This window comes from Patagioenas fasciata, chromosome 11, assembly GCF_037038585.1.
Source record: "Patagioenas fasciata isolate bPatFas1 chromosome 11, bPatFas1.hap1, whole genome shotgun sequence".
In the NCBI taxonomy this organism is placed as follows: domain Eukaryota; kingdom Metazoa; phylum Chordata; class Aves; order Columbiformes; family Columbidae; genus Patagioenas; species Patagioenas fasciata.
In genome coordinates, this window is record NC_092530.1 from 12,269,664 (window position 1) to 12,289,168 (window position 19,505).

General features: G+C 48.3%; 1 protein-coding gene across 3 annotated transcripts in view; it reads left to right on the forward strand.

The window, feature by feature from the left end:
* The window catches only part of GAB3 (GRB2 associated binding protein 3), a 69,702-nt gene that overhangs the window by 32,212 nt on the left and 17,985 nt on the right, over positions 1–19,505 (forward strand). For all 3 annotated transcript variants that reach the window (XR_011740844.1, XM_065846613.2, XM_065846612.2), the window contains exon 2: positions 15,007–15,310. Coding sequence is in view for 2 of the 3 variants with exons in the window: in XM_065846613.2 (XP_065702685.1) it covers positions 15,007–15,310 (304 nt within the window). In the remaining variant the exon portion in view is untranslated. The remainder of the gene's footprint in view (positions 1–15,006; positions 15,311–19,505) is intronic.

Consider the following 19,505-nt stretch of genomic DNA (forward strand, 5'->3'; position numbering starts at 1 on the left):
TCATTCCCAGCTCCATCGGGGCATTGCGCTGCCTGGGCTGGTGTGAAGTAGGCAGAGCATGAAACAACACACTGAGAAAAAAGGCGCAGGTCTGCAGAATTTCACAGGCAGCGTGGCCTTCCCACAGCGGAGCGGAGAAACGTGCAGTTTTCTCCTAAGCATGGGAAGTTTACATGATGGATGCTCGGATACTCAGGCTGACTTTAACCAGCTGACTTTGTGAAATGCACCTAAAACATGGAGGAAAGTGGAGCTCACAGGATGTTATTTCTTCAAACCCTTAGCCCTGAAACCCCTGTTTTCTTGAATGAGACATAGGACATGATGGCAACCAAAAAACCCCACATTCTCACAACTCAGAGAGAATTCTTAAACAAAAGAAAACCTGGCGCAGAGAGCATTGTTTATATTTTTCCTAACATTTACGTATTTTAAAATAAAAAATGACAGGCAGTGGATGCTGCATATTATGAGCCGTTTGAGCGGTGACCGCGTTTCCACAAAGCGAAGGAGAATGAAAAAATAATTCTAAAAACACTTAAAAACCAGCTCAGCATCCTGTGAAGTGTAAAGCAGAGATTAATATAAGACAGCTTTTAAAGAAGAAGAAAATCCAGTTCTGGAAATGTAACGCTGCCTAGCAGAATACTTAAGGGTAAAACAACACAATTTAGTTGATGAGAAGACAGCTGAAAAGAGCAGAACTGCAATCAAAATAGATTTTTAAATTCCTTGGTGTAGCTAGTTTTCCAATATTATACTTTGAAATGAGCAAATGGGTGTAAAAACAGCTATTGAGCACTTACAGCCTCCTTCAGTGTTGTTGAAGTTCAGCTCAACCCTCTCTAGAGCTTGCATGGGCCACCTGATGTATCCACCAGTAATCTGCATTCGTACTTGCATACGTGCAGTATAGGAACAGACTTCATCCAATGCGTTTCTCCATGGGTTTTTTTTGTGTCTTACCCACACTCTTAGTGTACTCCTTAATGCAATTGTGATATTTACTAAATAGATCTGACAAATAACTTAGTTTATAATCTGGTTTGTTTTCTGTAAATATTCAGCAAGGGAATCTGGCCAGTGACGCCTGGCTTTGGCTGAGCATCTGAATCACACAGCACTGTTTCCAGTGTGAGACTGGAGAGACCCAATTTCTTGGATCACATTTCTGTGACAAATACAGACCTTTCCAAATTGCAGCTTATTTAATCATAATTCATTTGTTTGCTGGCCATATCCTGACAGCCCTCGCAACATGCCAGCCGCTCTCTGCTCCCGCAGGAGGCCTGGCAGCCTGCCCGTGGCACCCAGCCCAGCCGGGTGCTCGCCCGCTGGCACCAGCAGCGCTGCTGGGAGCCGGATCCCCCGCGGGCTCTGCCCCACGGGGCTGCAGGAGCCAGTCGGTGTTTGTGCTGCACACCACTGTTTGTGCTGCACACCACTGTTTGTGCTGCACACCACTGTTTGTGCTGCACACCACTGTTTGTGCTGCACACCACAGTTTGTGCTGCACGCTGCCGGCCCTCTCCAGGCATGGCCAGGCACCATGGTTTAACCCCAGCCAACAGCTCAGCCCCACGCAGCCACTGGCTCACCCCCCCCAGGGTGGGATGGAGGAGAGAATTAGAAGAGTAGAAGTGAGAAAGATTGTGGGTTGAGATAAAGGCAGTTTAACAGGTAGTGCAAAAGCCACACACACAAGCAAAGTAAAACAAGGTATTCATTCACCCCTTCCCATGGGTAGGTAGGTGTTCAGCATTCCCAGAAAAGCTGGGCTGCATTGCATGTAGCAGTTACTTGGGAAGACAAATGCCGTCACTCCAGACATACCCTCCTTCCTTCTTTTTCCCCCAAATGAGTATTTACAAATATATAAAGGTTGAGTGTCAGGAGGATGGAGCCAGGCTCTTCATGATGACAACCAACGGTAGGACAAGGGGTAATGGGTTCAAACTGGAACACGAGGTTCCACTTAAATTTGAGAAGAAACTTCTTCTCAATGAGGGTAACAGAACACTGGCCCAGGCTGGCCAGGGAGGCTGTGGAGTCTCCTTCTCTGCAGACATTCAAACCCGCCTGGACACCTTCCTGTGGAACCTCATCTGGGTGTTCCTGCTCCATGGGGGGATTGCACTGGGTGAGCTTTCCAGGTCCCTTCCAAACCCTGACATTCTGTGGTTCTGTGATTCTGATTCTTTGGGCAGTTGGGTCAGCTGTCCCAGCTGTGCCCCCTCCCAGCTCCTGTGCACCCCCAGCCTTCTCCCTCAAAAGGACTTGACTTGGTATAAACATTGCTTGGCAACAACCAAAACATCAGTGTGTTATCAACATTCTTCTCATAATAAATCCAAAACACAGCACTATACCAGCTATAGGGAGAAAATTAACTCTATCCCATCCAAAACCAGGACACCAGGTTAACAGCTAGTGAGCAACCTTCCTTTCCACAAAACAGGGTCTTTTACCATGCCTGACCATGCCTGAAACCTCTAGTGGATTTTTGCTCTCTGGATGGAGTAAATTCAGTGTTGAGGGCAGCCTGTGTGTAACCTACAAAAGCCAGGCTAGACGCCTAAGGGGGAATGGTTGATAGAAAGTCTCCTTGTCAGCCCAGGGACAGATTTTCTTTATTCAGATAATTCCTTCATACCATGTTTCCATTTTTGGGAATCTCTGCATTTCTCAGAGCTTCCTGTCAAGAGAAGAACCTGGCCCCTTCGGAGCACATGGGAGATTTGCCATTTATATCAGTGGAGTTTAAATGTCACCGCAAAGGCCGGGCGGCTCCCATGGGACTGATTTCAAGCCAATACGTAGATCCCAGCAGAGATCTTCGGAGCTGGGAGCATGCAGCGAAATCAGTGCCCCCCTCCACATGCCTTAACCCAGAGCTCATCTGGATGCTAGATAGTTGTTGTTATGATATTGGACCTATTTCTGTTTTTCTTTCTATCTTTGTACATATGTCCAGAACGGTTGGTTCTTATTTTCAACAAACATGACCTGCTCTCTAAGACAAGTCCTCCCACACATGTGCACCTCCTCCCTGTTTTTCTGCTTGCCTCCTGCACACTTCCTTTCTCCAGGCAATTTTAGGAGTGAAATGAAGTGCAAAGGTCAAAGCTTTTGCAGCATGTAGCCATGAATTCAATAAGATTGCAAAAAAGAACAGTCCCAATTTGGCCCGAAGAGGCTGTGGATGATACGTCTTTTTACTCCTGTGTGCGCCAAGCTGGGAGATCAGCTGGGCTGCTGAGCAAAGCCCTGAACATGGGTTCATTTCCCTGCATTGAACCACATTGTTATGATCAGACAAAAGCGTTACAGCGTAAACATTTGCAGCTTCTATTCTGATCCTGCTGGCTACTCTGGTTTTCTTCATTGGGTCTGACAGCGTGTTGTAAAAGGGTTTAGTTAAAAAAAAAAAAAAAAAGGAAAAAAAGACAAAAGCGGTGTTGTGGTCCCCTACTAAAAGAGTCACTTTGCCCAATTTCCTGTTTATGTTCCTTCTCTTCGGAGCCGTCGCATCATGTGAGCACAGACAGTTATAGATAGGCTGTGTGACTGTTGCTGACCTCACGCCACATGTTCGGTTAACAAGGTGAAACAGCAGAATTTCTTCTGTTTGTGTAAAGAATACCGAGAAAACTGCCAGTTCCGAGTAAAACTGAGGGAGAGGGACTCTCGATAGCCCCAGGCAGGGCACAATCTCCAGGCCGTTCTTTCTGCTCTTTAACTGCTTTGCACATCTGTATTTACATCGTGTTTGCGAGTTAGAAGAAAGGGGATTAGCCTCAACTCTATTTCTTTGCTTAGTGAAGCAGGTTTGGAGTCCTTCCATAAAAGCTATTAGTTTAGCAAATTTGCTCAAATTTTGTCCAAACTTCAGTCCCTTTGGTATATACATTTTCCTATACTTGCTTCCAAAAATGACTGAAAACTCCTGTGACTTCAGTCATCCACCAAGATGATTATACCCAGCGTTTGTGTTTCGGAACTGTCATTCCTCGAACAACCTGGGAGCAACATAATTTTTCGTAAGATCCCAGGGATCCATGCAGAGCCTTTTAAAAATCCTTTAAGATTATGCAAGACCTTTGGCTTAAAGCCATTCCAAGAAATTGAAACTTACCTCTATTCAAGATACCTTATTACTATGTTGGTATTAAAGAATTTATTGTGAATGAGTGAGAGGGATCTTAAGGGTTTCCGGGCCATTTTACAGAAGTAGTTTCCAGGTAACAGTAGGAATCCCTGCGTGTGGCATGAGGCTTCAGTGGTGCTTTTCCCACTGAGAGAAAGCAAAGTTATGTTGTTAAATCCAGGAACAGCTGTGTCAGTGTGTTAGTTTCACTTTTCTCCTTGTTTTCAACTCATTCCTGTAAAAAGCCCAATGCAGCATCCTGAGAAAGCAGAATTTTCTTTTCTAGCTGCCCTGAGGGGTGGCACTAAGCCAGACCAGTGGTTTTCTGCCTCTTGACCTCTGTCACCTTAAACAGGTAAATAAGGATTTCAGATGGAAAAGTTGCACCATTTGGTCGAAGCCAAATGCACAGATGTGACTGTGTACCTGTGGTGTATGGATAAGCATCCTGATGATCAGGAATGCCGCATAACTTCAGAGGCAGGTATATCCCTGGGACAGGTGAATGAATCACAACATATGCGACATGTAATGAGTGTTGTCAAGTGCTTTAGGATGTAAAGGTGAAAAAAGCACTCCAGAAATTTAAGCTGCATTCAAATTCATAATAATAATGTCATTTTAGATACTACACATAAACATGCTGTGAGGGAATATGGAACTAAAACTCTTGGCTAGCTGGCGAGGCTGTAAACATCCTCATGCAAAGAGTCCTGCCTGTAAGTTTTCACTGTCAGAGAGCTTAAATGCCTGCAGAAGCAGTCAGAAGGTGTCATTTGGGGGGCAGCTTAAAGGAATTAATGTTTTGCTGTGCCTGCCCTCAGGAAGGAAAAGATGTGCCAGAGGAGAGGAGGGCGCTGGGTGGGAGGAGATCTTGAGACGCTTTAATCACTTCAGTGCTGTCTGCTGCTGCTGGGACCTCTACTCTGAGCTGTGACTTACTTTACTTTCCCATTAAAAGAGAAAAAGACAAAATGAAACAGAAAGGAGATTATAAGGATGCTCCCGATGTCCACCCCTGGCTGCCCCGGTCTGATACCCTGCTGGTGTCGTGGCTGCAGCACACAGGGGTCTGGGTGGGACAGGGTCTGCCCTGCCCCAGGCAGCTCCCGCCAGGGGCAAGGCTACCCAAAACCACCTTCCCTCCACCCAAGGCTTTTGCTCACCCTTTGCAGGTTCATTTTGCTGGGGGCTGGCGGCCCACTGGCAGCGCTGGGAGCCCCAGCGCTGGGTGGCCAGCCCGAGGCCAAGGCTGTATCAAGAGCCCTGTGGCTGCGTGGGCTCTGTCCCACCCGGAGGCTTCCTGAGCTCGTACGGATCTCACACCACAGCTGCCCTTCTTCTCCTTAGCTGGATTTTTCATCAGTCCTCCAGATCCCTTTGGGTGCTGCTTTATAATGATGCCGAGTCACAAAGATTTCAGTTGCTTCCTGAAAGCATGTGAGACTGGCTTTACGGTCTTGTCGGTCCCAATGAAACACAGCCAAGCGCAGTGGGGGAGTTACTTTATTTATTTATTAATACCAACTGCGTCTTTTTACTGGCACCCTGCAGATGCTGTTGATTTCGCCGGCCAGCCCAGCTTGCCTGGTGCTCCTGACAAACCCCAGTCGGCCACAAGCCTCTCCCTGGGAGGTGCAGCTCCCCAGGGCACGGCTGGGGTTCTCCCTTTGGGGGCAATTAGCTGTAATTTTGGAATGACTGATCCTTACACTTTCTGTAAATGAGCTCAAAGGGGCCTGCACATATTTACGGGGCAGCTGTTAACAAGAAAAGCTCCAAGCTTTCAGCACCACTGCTGTCAAAATAAGAGAAATAATAGAGAAGCCATGCCCTGGGCTGACAATAGGGAGGGTAGCTTATTTATTTCATGCCTGTGTCAGGATATTGCTGTTAAATGAATCCACTGAAATGTAATTGCCATCCTGCCATCCTTTCTTCTGTGTTTTGTTGCTATGGGTTTCCCAGGTGAGGCTTTATCAGCCTGGAGGTATTTCCATAGCCAGGGGACACTGGGAAGCAACGAGGTCTGTGACGCCTTGCGGGGACAGTCGGTCCTGCCTGCGCCGCGCACCCCAGGGAAGGGCAGGCAGCATTGCCGAGCCTTTGACACATTTCAGTCCTCCCAGGTGAGATGGAGCCAGGGTGTTCTTCTGGTTTGGGAGGGTTTGTTGTGGCTGGGATCAAAGCCAGTGAACTCTTCCCCATAGCAAGTTCTTGTGGGATGAGATGCCTCATCAGCATCTTCCCCTGCGAGGCTCAGGGACCTATCCAGGGGCCATGACCACAGCACCAGCATTTCTTCTCAGTGGGAGAGCCCCTTGAGACCCACCTGCTGGGAGCCATGGGGAAAGCAAGAAGAGGACAGCCGTGCTGCTCCACACCAGACAGCACCCTCTTGTCGAGCGATTCCTGCTTGTATGAGGAGCAAGGGGATGCTCTGTCACTTTGTCAGCATCCTCAGGGGAAACCTCTCATCAAAATGTCTGTGGGAAGCACCGTTCTCACTTCTTTACTGCTCTTATTAAAGGACGGGACATGAGTGAAATGACATGTCTTCATCCAAGCATCTGTGTCCTTCCTCCCTCCCCTAAATGCAATGGTGTTATTATTAATTTTACTTTCAGAACTAGTTTTCTTATCTTCCACCAGGTTTTTAAAGAGCTTAGAACTCCCAAGTTTTGGGGTCACTATGACTTTGACCCTTCATGCCCAAACAAACCCATTAGTTTCACGAAGAATTTGCATGTTTATTAAATAGCAGTGACTCATTCTGTTGCAGATGTTTGTATATGTAAAGCACCATAAATATTGTGGATTAGGATGTGGCCCAGGCAATGGGAATGTGTGTAAGTTAGCAGGCAACATACGATTCTTGGACTTTTTATCCTTTTTTTTAGTGCGTGTCATTTTTTCTTCAGAAACCACAAGTTTCTTTTTGTGAGAAACAGAAACAAAGGAAACCTCTCTGCGTCTACAGGACATCACCTTAGATGCTTTATTACAAAGCTGTCATTGCACTTACTTACAGTGCAGGAAATTTTTTGGTTAGTGTTTTTAGTCAGTATCTGTATCACCTTGAAAGGAAGAAGGTATTTCCCCTTCCACTGTGCACCCGTTGCATCTCCTCCGAGGAAGACTCATGCTGATTTTCTTGAAACAAGATTCATTTAGAGTCATACCGAAACTACCACAATCAGACAGATGAGTGACTCAATAAATGACTCACGACTTAGCAGATGGAAATACGGCGTTAGGCTGTAGTCTGTCCTGAACTCATTGTATGATGGTCCTTTGCACAGAGCCAGACCATTTGTGCTAGTCTGTGTTGGAAGCTGTTTTGCATGGGAACACTGGTGAGCTGAGAGCTTTTTTTCCACCATCACTGAGCCCTGACCTTGAGAAGACAGAGCTGTCGTCGGCATAAACAGGCAGGGGAAGGGAGAGCTGATGCCTTTCCAGCACTCACAGCAACGCATCCCAGCATCCAGCTACACACACAAACTGAGAAAAATGATTGCAGAACATTTCTCCTTATATTCTCCGGGTTAAATAGAATTACATGGCTATGGAGGCAGAGGAAAGCCCTAAGGGAGGAGTATTCCTCTCTGAAATTGAATATTTATTGATTTTTCTTTCCCAGCCATAAACCATGACTTTCAGCCTATCAGTGCTGAATAAGTGTGTGAGGTCTGAGTAGAAAATAAGGGAAACCAGACAGCAAGGGAGACAAAATCCAGGAGAAGTGTTAAAGCAACGGGTGATGGGCAGTGAGCTGAGCTGCCCCCAGAGTGCTGCACAGGGACACGCTGGAAGGGACAAGCAGGCAGCCTCATTAGGGAGAGATTTATTATGCAGAGCTGATGGGAGCTGCAGACCTACAGCCACAACTGAAATAGCAAAACCATAACCCCAGCTGGAGGACAGGCTGGGTGGTTTAAGAGGTCTTTTTCATCTCAGGTTTCTGCGAGGGAGTTGATCGAGCACTATTACCAAGCAGTACAGGCTGCAGAGCAGAGGGCATCAGCCCTTCTGCAAGGGTCTCTCAGTCCGAGGAGCACGAGCTGCATGGGGCTGGCCCTTTTCTCTTGAAAGAGTGGCACAAAGAGCTCCCAGCAATGTCCTGGGCTCTTTGAACATGAGGATACTTGCTGGGAGCTGCGCCTGGCTCCTTCCTGATGCAGGGACTGTGCTGTTCGTTCCAACATCTCCGGCTCTGTGCAGGAGGGGGAAACTCTCTTATATGGTCTCACTAGGCTCAGACATCAGCTGCTTACAAACCTGTCTGCATATGAATTTTAACTTCCTCTTTTCAAGTAATTTATAGGAAATGCTGTAAAGTTCCACCTGATTTATTTTAAATATATATATATATGTTTAAAAATGGTTCTTTTTTAAAAAACAACAACAGGCTTTGAAAAAGTGTGTCTTGAGTGCTGGCACTGCTGCTGGACAGTTATCCGCCAGCTCCGTGGGTTCCCTTGCCCCACAGATGCCCCGGAGCTCGGGGCAGCAGAACCACAGCGTGTAGCAGGAGGAGAGCTGTGCCCACGGCGAGGAAGCTGTGCCAGACCTTCTCCTGTGGGATTTGCTGCTTTGTCTTTCCAGGGGAGTTTGCAGAACGAGAGCATTCCCAAATGTTCAAACCTTTCCCCGTCCTCCCAAACACTGAGCACTTGAACTTTTTCAGCATCAGAGCTCCACGCAGCAGCTCTGGGGACAGGCACACGTCCCCTGCCCAGAGCACAGCTGCAAGGCCACCAGGCAGGCGAGGAATCCACACACATCCGCCGCTCCGGCTGCCTCCCCTCGCCATCCCCTTTGCTCCATTCTGTCAAATGAAGATTATCCTCATGGGGGAGTCATGAGCATTAATTTAGCTGCTAAACATTCTGAAGTTTGTTGGCTATTCTGTGTTTTGTTATTAAAACCAGGAAAAAAAATCAAAAACCCACAGGACAAATTATATTTCAGGCGAATTTACCTTATTTAGCTTGTATGCACTCTAATTAATTATTTAGATCTCAGATACTGGATATTTTGTACATATAAATGAAAACATGGTCCTCAGATGGAAGGTAGGCAATGAAGATCCTTGGCTAAACTTTTCCCACACAGGCACCCAGCTCCCATTCTGGCCTTGTTTACCAGCGAGCTGTTTTATCAGCACATAATGGGTTTGCTCGTGGCCTGTTTAATCTGACATCGCTGCGGTGGAGCAAATGCTCGCGTGTAATAGCAGCCCTTTTTAGACTTCACGCCACTTATTCAGCAGAAGCAGAAACATCAGATTGTGGAACTAGTTACCGCTTTCTTAGAAATGCTACTGAAACTGAAACAGAGCTATTCCTCTTCTCTTTAGAAGTGGCTCTGGAATTCACAAAGTGAAAATTCAGGAGCAAGAAGAAAACACTGATAGCTTGTGTTGCACAAAGCAATGTGCTGGCATCCAACCAATGCTGCTGCAAACTCTTTCTTCCTTTTGGCACCAAACTATTCCACTTACGAAGGGCAGACGAAAATTGTTCTGGATTTATGTTGGCTCTCGCCTGATTGTTGTTGTGCTTTTCTGATAAAGCCTTCCTCTACTGCCCACAAAGCTTCGGAGGCCATGTAAACATATCATCATAGTATCACTCCTTCATCAAGAAGGAACTGATTTCAAGGGGCCTCCAAATAAATGTAGTTTATCTTCTGGATGCATAGATCTTTTCTGTGCTGTAAGTGAGGAGCCTAGACTGAACCCCCGGAATCAGTTCCTGTTTAAAGATTACTCCATCTCAACCATGGAAGTGCAATCTTTCACCCTTAAATTGGTCCAAATTATCTTGTAAATTTGGCAGTATATGCAGCTTCAGACTAAATATTGTCAGATATTATTGGCTCTGATCAGCTGAAATACATTCCTCCTGGCCACAGCCCCGCCACCCCAGCCCTGCTCGCTCCTCGCGTGTCCCCGCCAGCATTGAGCAGCCTGGGGGCTCAGAGGTGCTCTTGAAGCTGACACCAGCACTCCACAGCAAACACAGGGTCTGATGCTCTGGCACAGGCTGGCGGCAAAAGCGACTGTTCCTTACTCACTGCAGGGTGCTGCAGCAGCACACGGGTGCGGGTTAATGGTGCACACAGTGCTGCCCAGGGCTGGAGGCAGCAGGGGGCAGAGCTCCGTGCTGAGCCACGGGGAGACCTCTCGGAGCCCAGACTGGTGCTCAGCGCCTGGTGTCGTGGTGCTGACACAGGCACAGCTTCTGGCGTGGGTGAGTGATGGGGAAGGGGAGGAAGGCACACACTGCGCCACACCATGTCCTGCTCTGTGGACAAGGGTCGCGCTGCAAAGAGACAAAACCAGGGATGGTGAGACGAACCATAACCGGTGAAGGAGGAGGCAGCCTTGTGACTGGTAAATGGTAAAAAGAAAACTGCCAAGAGCGTACAACTATGTAAAAGCCCACTGTGCTCTGCCGTGGGGCTGAGCTGGGCACTGGAGATGGGCTGCAGTGGCTTCTGACTTCCAGGGCAGAGGCTGGGAGGTGCCTTGCACCCTCTGTGCTTCTGACACAGGGCTCAGGAGCCCCAGCCCCTGCTCCAGCAGAGTGGGCTGAGCAATACACAAGTTGCCTGGGTCCCTGCGAGCTAAAAGCTGCTGCTGCCATCTCGTCTGGCCAAGGCCTGGCACAGCTGGGGGCCCAGTGACTCCAGCATGCTGCGTCCCTTTCCTCTGGGGAAGGGAGAGATGTAGCTCACTGCAGGCAAACGCCAGCAAAATGAGGAGATGATATTTGATTCTTGATGATAAAAGCCTCATGCTGAACGGTGTGCCAAAACCTCTGCTTTGCCTACACCATGAAGCAGGGCGAGTCCTGTGTATTGGCAATGGCAAACCTGTTAATTTCTCAAAAACTCAGTGCATTCTACACTCAACATTGTGAAATAAGCAAAACCATTTTCTAGTAAAGGCACATATTGGTGAAAGTTTCAGAATGGAAATGAGACACTGAGGGGAGACAGTGATAGCCCTAGATAAGTCAAATGGGAGAAGAGGTGCAAATGATGGCCCTTCAACCCCAGCCATGCAGGTAGCTATGTCAGTTGCCGATGGCTCTTTCCTTCAAGAGAGCGGAAGAAAAAAAAGGTAGCCTGGAGAGGCAAGGTGCAAGTGCACTGTGTGTGTGCATGCAGCCTGATGGTACAATGAAGCTGATACTAAGAGCAAGCACCCAGGGAAGAGCTGGTCCTGTCCCTTGTCACCCTCCTACCCTGTTCCAGGTGATGATGGGCTGTGCCCAGGCCAGGCTGGGTGCTGGGGTACTGGGCTGGCACCGCTCCCATTTCCCAGTGTGCGATGAGGCAATTTCTGCTCCCTTTGCTCTCCCAGACGGCTTCCTTGGTGGCACAGAGGAGCAGCCCTGGCTCAGGGCAGCAGGAGGGCTCACTGGGCAGCACCGCACACTCCCCTTCAGCCAGGCTGCACCAGCACCCTGCTGTGGCACCCACACTGATCTCAGTTGGGGTTGAGTGCTTAAGTGTCTCTGAAGATCAAGTCTCCTTCTCTGGAGACATCCAAGCCCGCCTGGACGCATTCCTGTGCTGTCTGCTCTGGGGAACCTGCTTTAGCAGGTGGGTTGGACTGGATGATCTCCAGAGGTGCCTTCCAACCCCAGCCATTCTGTGATCCGAGCCTGTGAGTGCAGATTCACCCACACTGCTGACTCAGGCTGTGCCCATTTAAAGGCTGCAGACCCTCGGCTCCAGGTCCAGCGGTGGGTCAGCAGCACGGGCAGGGCATTTGCTCCAGTCCCTTCAGCTCATGGCAAGATACCACCAATGGTTTCAGAGCACATTAAGACTTGGGGCACTGAACGATGGTTAGCTTGCCCAAGCTTGCGATATCACCAAAGAGCAGTTCCTCTGCACCCCCCATCTTCCTGCATGTTTCCTACAGCTCCTGTCTTACGCTGGTTTTGGCCGTCAGGGGCTGGCTGCGGTGCGGCCGGTGGTGAGCCTGGGGCAGGCAGCGGGGGTGGCTGTGTGGGAGGTGGAGTGGGGAGGCCCGCCCTTCCCAAGGGCAGTGCAGATTTGGGCAGCTATCTGGCATTATTTCCCCCCAGCCCTGTTTTCATGGCTGCCCAGCTATGATAGAGTGTTTTCTCACACAGCCTCAGCCCTGCTCTCCGCTCACATCATAAGCCGCACTGACCAGGCACCTCTCCAGTCTCACAGTGCCAGCCGGACGATAAGCCTGATCACATTGCGTATCTGCAGGGAAGTGGGTTATCAGGCAGCTTCTCAGCTAGTACAAAACCATGAGCAGCAGTGCCACAGCGCTCACACCGCACCAAAGCCAGCCTGCGCCTCCAAACAGAGGGTCCATGGGCTTTTCCACGGACTGCAGCTGCAGTTTTCGTTTTCCTCTCACCAGCTGCCCAGGTCGTGCTGAAACTACAGACCCCTTTAGCCACATGAAAACTAAAATGCTAAGGAAATGAGGGCAGGTACTGGCCCCTGCTGCCTAGGGGTGTTGTACCACCAGGCAAGCAGCCCTGAGGTGGCTCCAGCCTCAGGGCTGAGCTCCCAGCTTCCTGCAGCTGTGTGGGTTTCATCTAAACAGCATGTCCCCATCACCTGTCCCCTTGGTTTGCTCCCGTGCAGGTGATTTCCATCAGAAGGAGCCAGGTGCTAGGCTGGCAGCACTGGGGTGGAGTGAGAGCTGGTTTTGGGTGAGGATTGATGGCTTTTTCTGCCTTAGCAGTCTGTGCTCTGGGAGGCAAGGAAGCAGGTCTCCTTTAGCTTATACCTCCTAAAGCATTTCTCTTTTGTTGTTTAGGGGTGACAGCATGTTGAGGATGTTACTTTCTGTCCTGATGCATCTGTGGGATGTGCATTAGCCCTGTGTGGGTTCTTTTTGGGATTATATGTGTGAGATACCTGCTGGGCTGTATTTTGCTGTTGAAGTTGGCTAATCAGGAAAGTGTTCTTTCAGTTAAACATTTCTCTTTTGTTTCTGTTTCCTTTGGAGGGGGGGGTGTTCTTTTTTTCCTGGCTTGCACAAAGTTAGGTTTGTCTGGGATATATCAGTAATCTGTTGTCTCTAGCTACTTTCAACAGAGACCAAATCACTTTCAAACCTCGACAGGTCGTGAGGGCAAGACCTAATTTTATTTGTGCAATACACTTTGTACTGCACCTCTGCTTCCTGTTTGTTCCTGATGTGACCCCCTCTCTGAAAACTCCCCCTTTGCACAGGCCAGTATGTGTTTGTTCAGCCTTGCAAGAGCTCCCTCTATATTTCATTCTCTGGTCCCTGTGAATTATTTTTGAAGAACCTTTTGATTGCAAAATAGATTAAGGTACTGTCAGGCTGAACAGACTTTCTTCTAGATAAATTTTTGGATTAACATTGACAGACTGTGGAAAAACGTGCTGCACTGCAAGAAGGTCTCTTTTAAGTAAGCGTGGGGGGGCAGCTTTTTCTTGACAGGTTATTGTTGCTATTTTTTGTTGATTATTTTAATTGTCACCATGCCCATGGGAACTCAGTGTCAGCAGAAGCTGTAGTGCCTGTGTTGATCCTAAACTGACAGTAAGGGCTCTTACATCCTAATGAAAATATCCTGAACTTAGTTATTTTGCCTTAAGGCCAGAGGGTTGGCTGTCTTAGTAAAATGACAGACAGATCTGCTCTTTGCAAAATTACCGTGATTTTTGATCAAACACAGGTTTGCATTGTTGTGACAGCTCATTTTGCAAAGAGCACTTGAATAAGATTCAGGCAGGGAGACTGCGGTGGTTGCTGTTCAGATGTTTCTTTAATGAACTTTTAATTCTTATGAAGGCAACTGAAGCAGCCAGTGACTGTACAGTTACCACAGGTGCCTGGGCAGTGTGTGAGCCCCTGCACCTTTCCCAGAGCTTGCTGGCTTGGGTATGACTTTATCCAGCTCAATTTTTATGGAGTTTAGTAAGGGGGAAGCTCCTAGTGTCTTCTTTCAGCTTTTCCCTGTGGAACAGAGCTTGTGCTGGATTTCTTCTGGCCCTCAGAGTAAGTGTGTTGGCGACAGCTGTAATCAACACAGAGGCGCTTATACTGTTGATGAACAAAAACAGCTGCTGGAAAAAAAGGGGAAAATATGTTATGTTGTTCCTGGAAAACTGCATATAGCTTTATAAAGTGATGCTGCAGCTTAGTCCTGCCAGGACTTCATTTAAGCCTGTATGGGACCCATCCCTTCAGTCACAAGGGTCTAAAAGACATCACTGCTTAACAGGTTTGGTTTGGGTTGATGGTCACTTGAAGCAGTGCCTGTGTAAATAGATGTGTTTCTATAAGCTTTGAAAGTTTTCTGTTTAACTTTTTAGCACTACAACTCCCTTAAGGTTTGTTCTGAGGGTTCAGAAGTAACTGGCAGCTCATTAACAGCTTTTTATTAGCACTGAAAAGAATCAGCAAAGGTCATCTGGAGCCCTTGGCTTTGCTGGGCAAAAGACGTGTTATGCCAGATATTAGCCCGTGCACTGCAGCAGAGGGTGCAGTCCTGGGTGTTTTCATTTCACAAAGAAAAGTGTGTTATAATCTCTCCTATAGATGAGACAGTGAAGTATCGGATCATTTTGATTACACCATGCCGGCAGGCTGGGGGGAGAGAAGGGGAGAAGTCTTCTAGCTCCTCTTGACCTCCAAAGAGACAACACTGCCTTTTTTCCTATCACAAACACAAGCTGATAGCAGGCACTTCAAATCAAAGTCACAACTTAACCAGCTTATCAAAACACCTATAAAACTTTAAAGAAAATGAGCGTGCGTGAGCTGATTTATGTACAAGGTGACCAGCACTAACCGGCGCTGTTTGTGCCGTTTGCAGGCATGGCGGAAGCGCTGGTTCGTGTTGCGCAGAGGCCGCATGAGCGGGAACCCCGATGTGCTGGAGTACTACAGGAACAACCACTCCAAAAAGCCCATTCGGATCATCGACCTCAACGAGTGCGAAGTGCTGAAGCACTCAGGGCCCAACTTCATCAAGAAGGAATTTCAGAACAACTTTGTCTTCATCGTGAGAACCACCTACCGCACCTTCTACCTGGTAGCCAAAACTGAGGAGGAGATGCAGATCTGGGTGCACAACATCAGTCAGATCTGTAACTTCGGGCATCTAGAAGATGGCACAGGTAGGATCATGCTTATCTCTGGGGTTGGGAGGATGGCCAGTGTCTGGGCTGTTCCGCAGCAGCACCCAGGCTGAGAAGAAACGTGGACCTTGCTGCTGGGGCTGGGCAGGTGCTGCAGGACTTTGTTTCCTATAGCTCCACACAGCACTGAGATGCTGCTAAACCCTGATTTGAAAGTTATCAGAGATCTCACTACTGGTGGGTAGAAATGATAGCTGGCTGCTTGGTCTCAATTTGATGAAGCCATTGCTGCTAGAATAAGCAGCAGGTCATGTTTATGTGAAAAGCTGACTGAGTGTTATCTTCTGGGGCTGTTTATTTCATTACACGTCCCATATTCATTTAGTTTGGCTTAATGTAAGACACCTGTTCCAGGAAAGTGTCCTGCAAAACTTGTGCTTTCTCAGGCTTTTTCTGGATGTGGAATGTGCACAGACTTGTGTGTATATGCACGTACATAAATCAGTGACAAAAATACTGAGCTGTCTTCATCTATTAATGAGAAGAAAAATAAAGAAAAGGCAGAGGATAGGTGAGTGTTAGAAGTGTGTGTCTAGACTTAAGATACAGTGCTGCCAGTGAAGCATAAAATTAGCCTGTTTTGCTAGGACCTACACCTGTATATACTCAGTAGGGTGAATTTCTTGGAAACCTTCCAAGAATTAACCACTCCAAGATGGATGCAGCCAGTAATTAAAGTCGGGACCTGTATCATCATTAACCTACCTTTCAAATGAGACAATCAGGCTCAGATAACAGCAATCTGTAGTTCCCTTGACATTTCCAAGGGGCAGATGCAGCAGCAATTTGAGAGCTTCATAGGAAGTGAGTCAGAACGAAGTCCTGATAAAAGGCAGTGCAAGAGCAGAAGAGGGTGCTGATGGAGGGACTGGATCCCAAGGGCAGTAACGTGTTTGGGGTATCATAGTGTGGCCAGGCAGATTATTCTGCTGTGGTCCCTGTGCTGCTGCGCCCAGACTGCTGCTGCTGTCTGCAGCTGCCACATGCTGTTGCCTCTAACTTGAGAGGAGACAAAAGGCTACCATGAGATGTTTCATTTTAATCTACCCTGGTTCCTGGCCTGCTTTAATCTTCTCTTCGGTGGTTTATTCTGGGGGAAAATGGGAGTGGAAAGAGCACGGCAGAGCTTCTGTTATAAATCTGATGGCTGCCCTTTCTCATTTGCCTTAGAGACCACCAGGAAAATGTGCTGACACAGTTTTATGTGCCAGTACAAACTGCCCATGAATGCAACTTGCAAACTGGAGCTGGTAGCTTTGAGGGATTGGAGCCAATAGCCCTGTGGAGCATTGATGTAATCAGGGTTATTCAGTAGCCCCTTTCCTACTGATCTGCCTTTGCCACTGAGATGTTGCTCTCATATTGCTACTTCTGGTGCAGTATTATGTTAGACACAATTTTCCCAGTTACTCTGAACTGAAGGTAAGTCTTTCCCTGTGAAACAGAAAACAGAAAAATATTTTTTTCTCTCAAATGTATATGCAGACTTCTGCTGGCACTGTGTTGAGGATGTGCATAGGGAGATGTGATCAGTGCCAGAGAAGCTGGAGCAGCAGCTGTCCCCAGGACAGACGCATTTATAGTGAGACATGTCTGTTCTGTTGCACTGGTACAGCGCAGCATTGCTTGTAAGACTTACACATGAGCGATACTCAGAGTATTACACAGTGATATTTCTCTCCCACCAGAGACTGCCAGTGTAGAAGCTGACAGATGAGGAGTGACAACTTTCGGTGTGGCAGTTGGGAAAGCTGACATCCCAGCTGTCCGCTCCATTCAAGCCCTATATTATCCCCCAGGAAGTTGGGTGGTGCAGAGCATTTGCCTTGGTTCAGTATAAAGTCTGGCACCTGAACTTACAGCCCTCATCACACACCGTGTAAGCTGAGCTTCCAGCCATACACTTGTTATATCTCTAGTGGTGAACAGCTTGTAAGATCTTCTATTTATCCTGCGGTTCGTGCCGGTGAGGTCAGGTCTGGGGTGTATTCAGGTCAGGCTGCAGGGCACAATCAGATCCTCTGCTTTAAATCTGCACAGTTCCACAGGTTGCACATCACATTTCAGAGAGTTCCTAATTGCTTCAGCTTTTTGGAAGCACCTAAATCCCCTAAGAGCCTGTAGTTTTAAACAAATTACCTTTAAAAATTAACATAAGAGGAGCAAAAGTCTATTAAATACCATATACTTTTTTAACTTCAGTGCTACTGTGATTAAAAAAATAGTAGTCTCTGAAATGAATCATTGAAAGAAAGACACATCAGTTGCAGGAAACTTTAATAAGCTGTTCCGTGAATTAAAATGATTATCAAAGCCAATAGTATTTTGTGAAATCAATCATTCTTGATCCTTGCATCTCTGAAAACTTGCCATGACTTTGAGGCCAAAACCAGATCTGCTGCTTTCTCTGAGTGGTGCACAGAAAGTGCAGCCACAGGTTTACGCAGTGGCTCGGCTGTAAACACTGTCCTCTTGTTCCCAGTTAGTCCCTTCCAGTAGCACAGAAGCTGGGTGAACAGCCAGGCGCTGCTCACCAGCAGCCTCTGGTCTGACATGTGAGCAGCCAGACACCGACCAAGGTTGGCGAGAGTGCAGCTGGCCCCATGAGGACAGCTTTTTGGTCAACAAGAGCGGGGCTGGCGCTGCAGGCAGATGTCAGGAAGCACCTGGGAAGGCGGCTGTTGGGAAGGACTGTCCAGCAGCAGCCCCCGCGCTGGGCACTTGGCTGCCACCAGAAGCAGCTGCTGGCTGAGCTGAGCGGGACAGGGGAGCTGGCACCTTCACTGGAGGAGAGAGGAGGAGGAGGAGGAGGCCTCCCTCCCTGTTTTAGTGCTGTTTCTATGTAGAATCTTCCTTCCTTCTCTGGTGAAGGCTCCCAGTGGAGCAGTCAGTCCCCAGCCCCATGGGACCTGTGGCCACACAGGGAATCAACAGGAGGCTTGGGCCGAGTGGCTGTACAGGGGATGAAATCAAGTGAAGTGACCGTGGGACACGTCGTGCACGCTTTATTCCATATGCAAGCTGAAACCCTGATTGATTGACACAATGCAATATAGCAGCTTTTCATTGGAGAAGCTGCTGTGAAAGTTGTTTAGCCGTTTTCATTAGAAAGCCTTACTTCTAAAGGTTGTAGTTGTGCATTGAATGTTCCCCCAGGCCATGCCTTGGTAGGCAGCTCCTCAGCACAAGAGGGACCTTTCTTCTTGGGTTCACTCTTCCCTTCTTCCACAGGCTTCAGGTATTGTTCCACATCCCATGTAAACACCTTGTTCCTTTTAGATGCACCGCTTGTCTGAAGGTCCCTGCTGATCTCCATCGCTTCCGTGTTGCTTTCCTCTCTTCCTGAGCACTCAGGGCCACAGTGGAGCCTGATGTCCCGTGGAGGACCCCTCACTGCTGCCCTCCCTGCACAGTGCATGGACCAGGCCATTGGCAGGATCACCCTAAGTGACAGGTTACCCTTGGGTCCCTCTTGGCTGCTGACAGTTGGATTAGAGCATTTCTGCACCTCTGTCTTCCCCTCTCCTCTGTTTGCTCTCTTGTTCTCACCCATCCTTGCCCACTGCTGGGACTGACTCACTTTCTGCCTGTTCCTCTGATGGGTTTTTTTGCCTCCTTAAATGTCTCTTCTATTATTTATTATTATTGTTATTTTGCCAATGTGCACAGAGCCTGCTGTGCCACAAGGATGGTTTGATTCCCCAGGACCTTGCTGCAGCATCACTGGGCAGCATCCCTCCCAGCCAGGGCACCCTGCTGAGAGCAAAGCAAGCTGGGAGCCCCACATTGAGGGGCTGTCTGGAGGGATGAGCTCTCCTTGCAGAGAGACACTCTTTTTCTCCTGAGTGTCTTCATGTTCTTCCCCCGCCCTGTTCCCACACACAGTGGGGCAGGCAGGGTCCCCTTGCACAGGAGCTCAGGGGAGGTGTGCTGGCTCCTCCCAGCCCATGCTGAGGACAGGCACTGGGGCTGGTCCCTGCACACCTGCTCCCTTCTCAGCTGCGGGGACTCAAGGCTGCTCTTGAATGTCAGGCTCTGGCCAGGAGGTGTGAGTGGCATTTCTGTCTCCTTGGCATGGCCTTGCGGCCTGGTGGGGGGTTGCTGAGAGCAGAACACCACCTATTTCACTGTGTCCTTGCACTGCTGTTGTACTGTAACAATTTTTGGGGAGCAG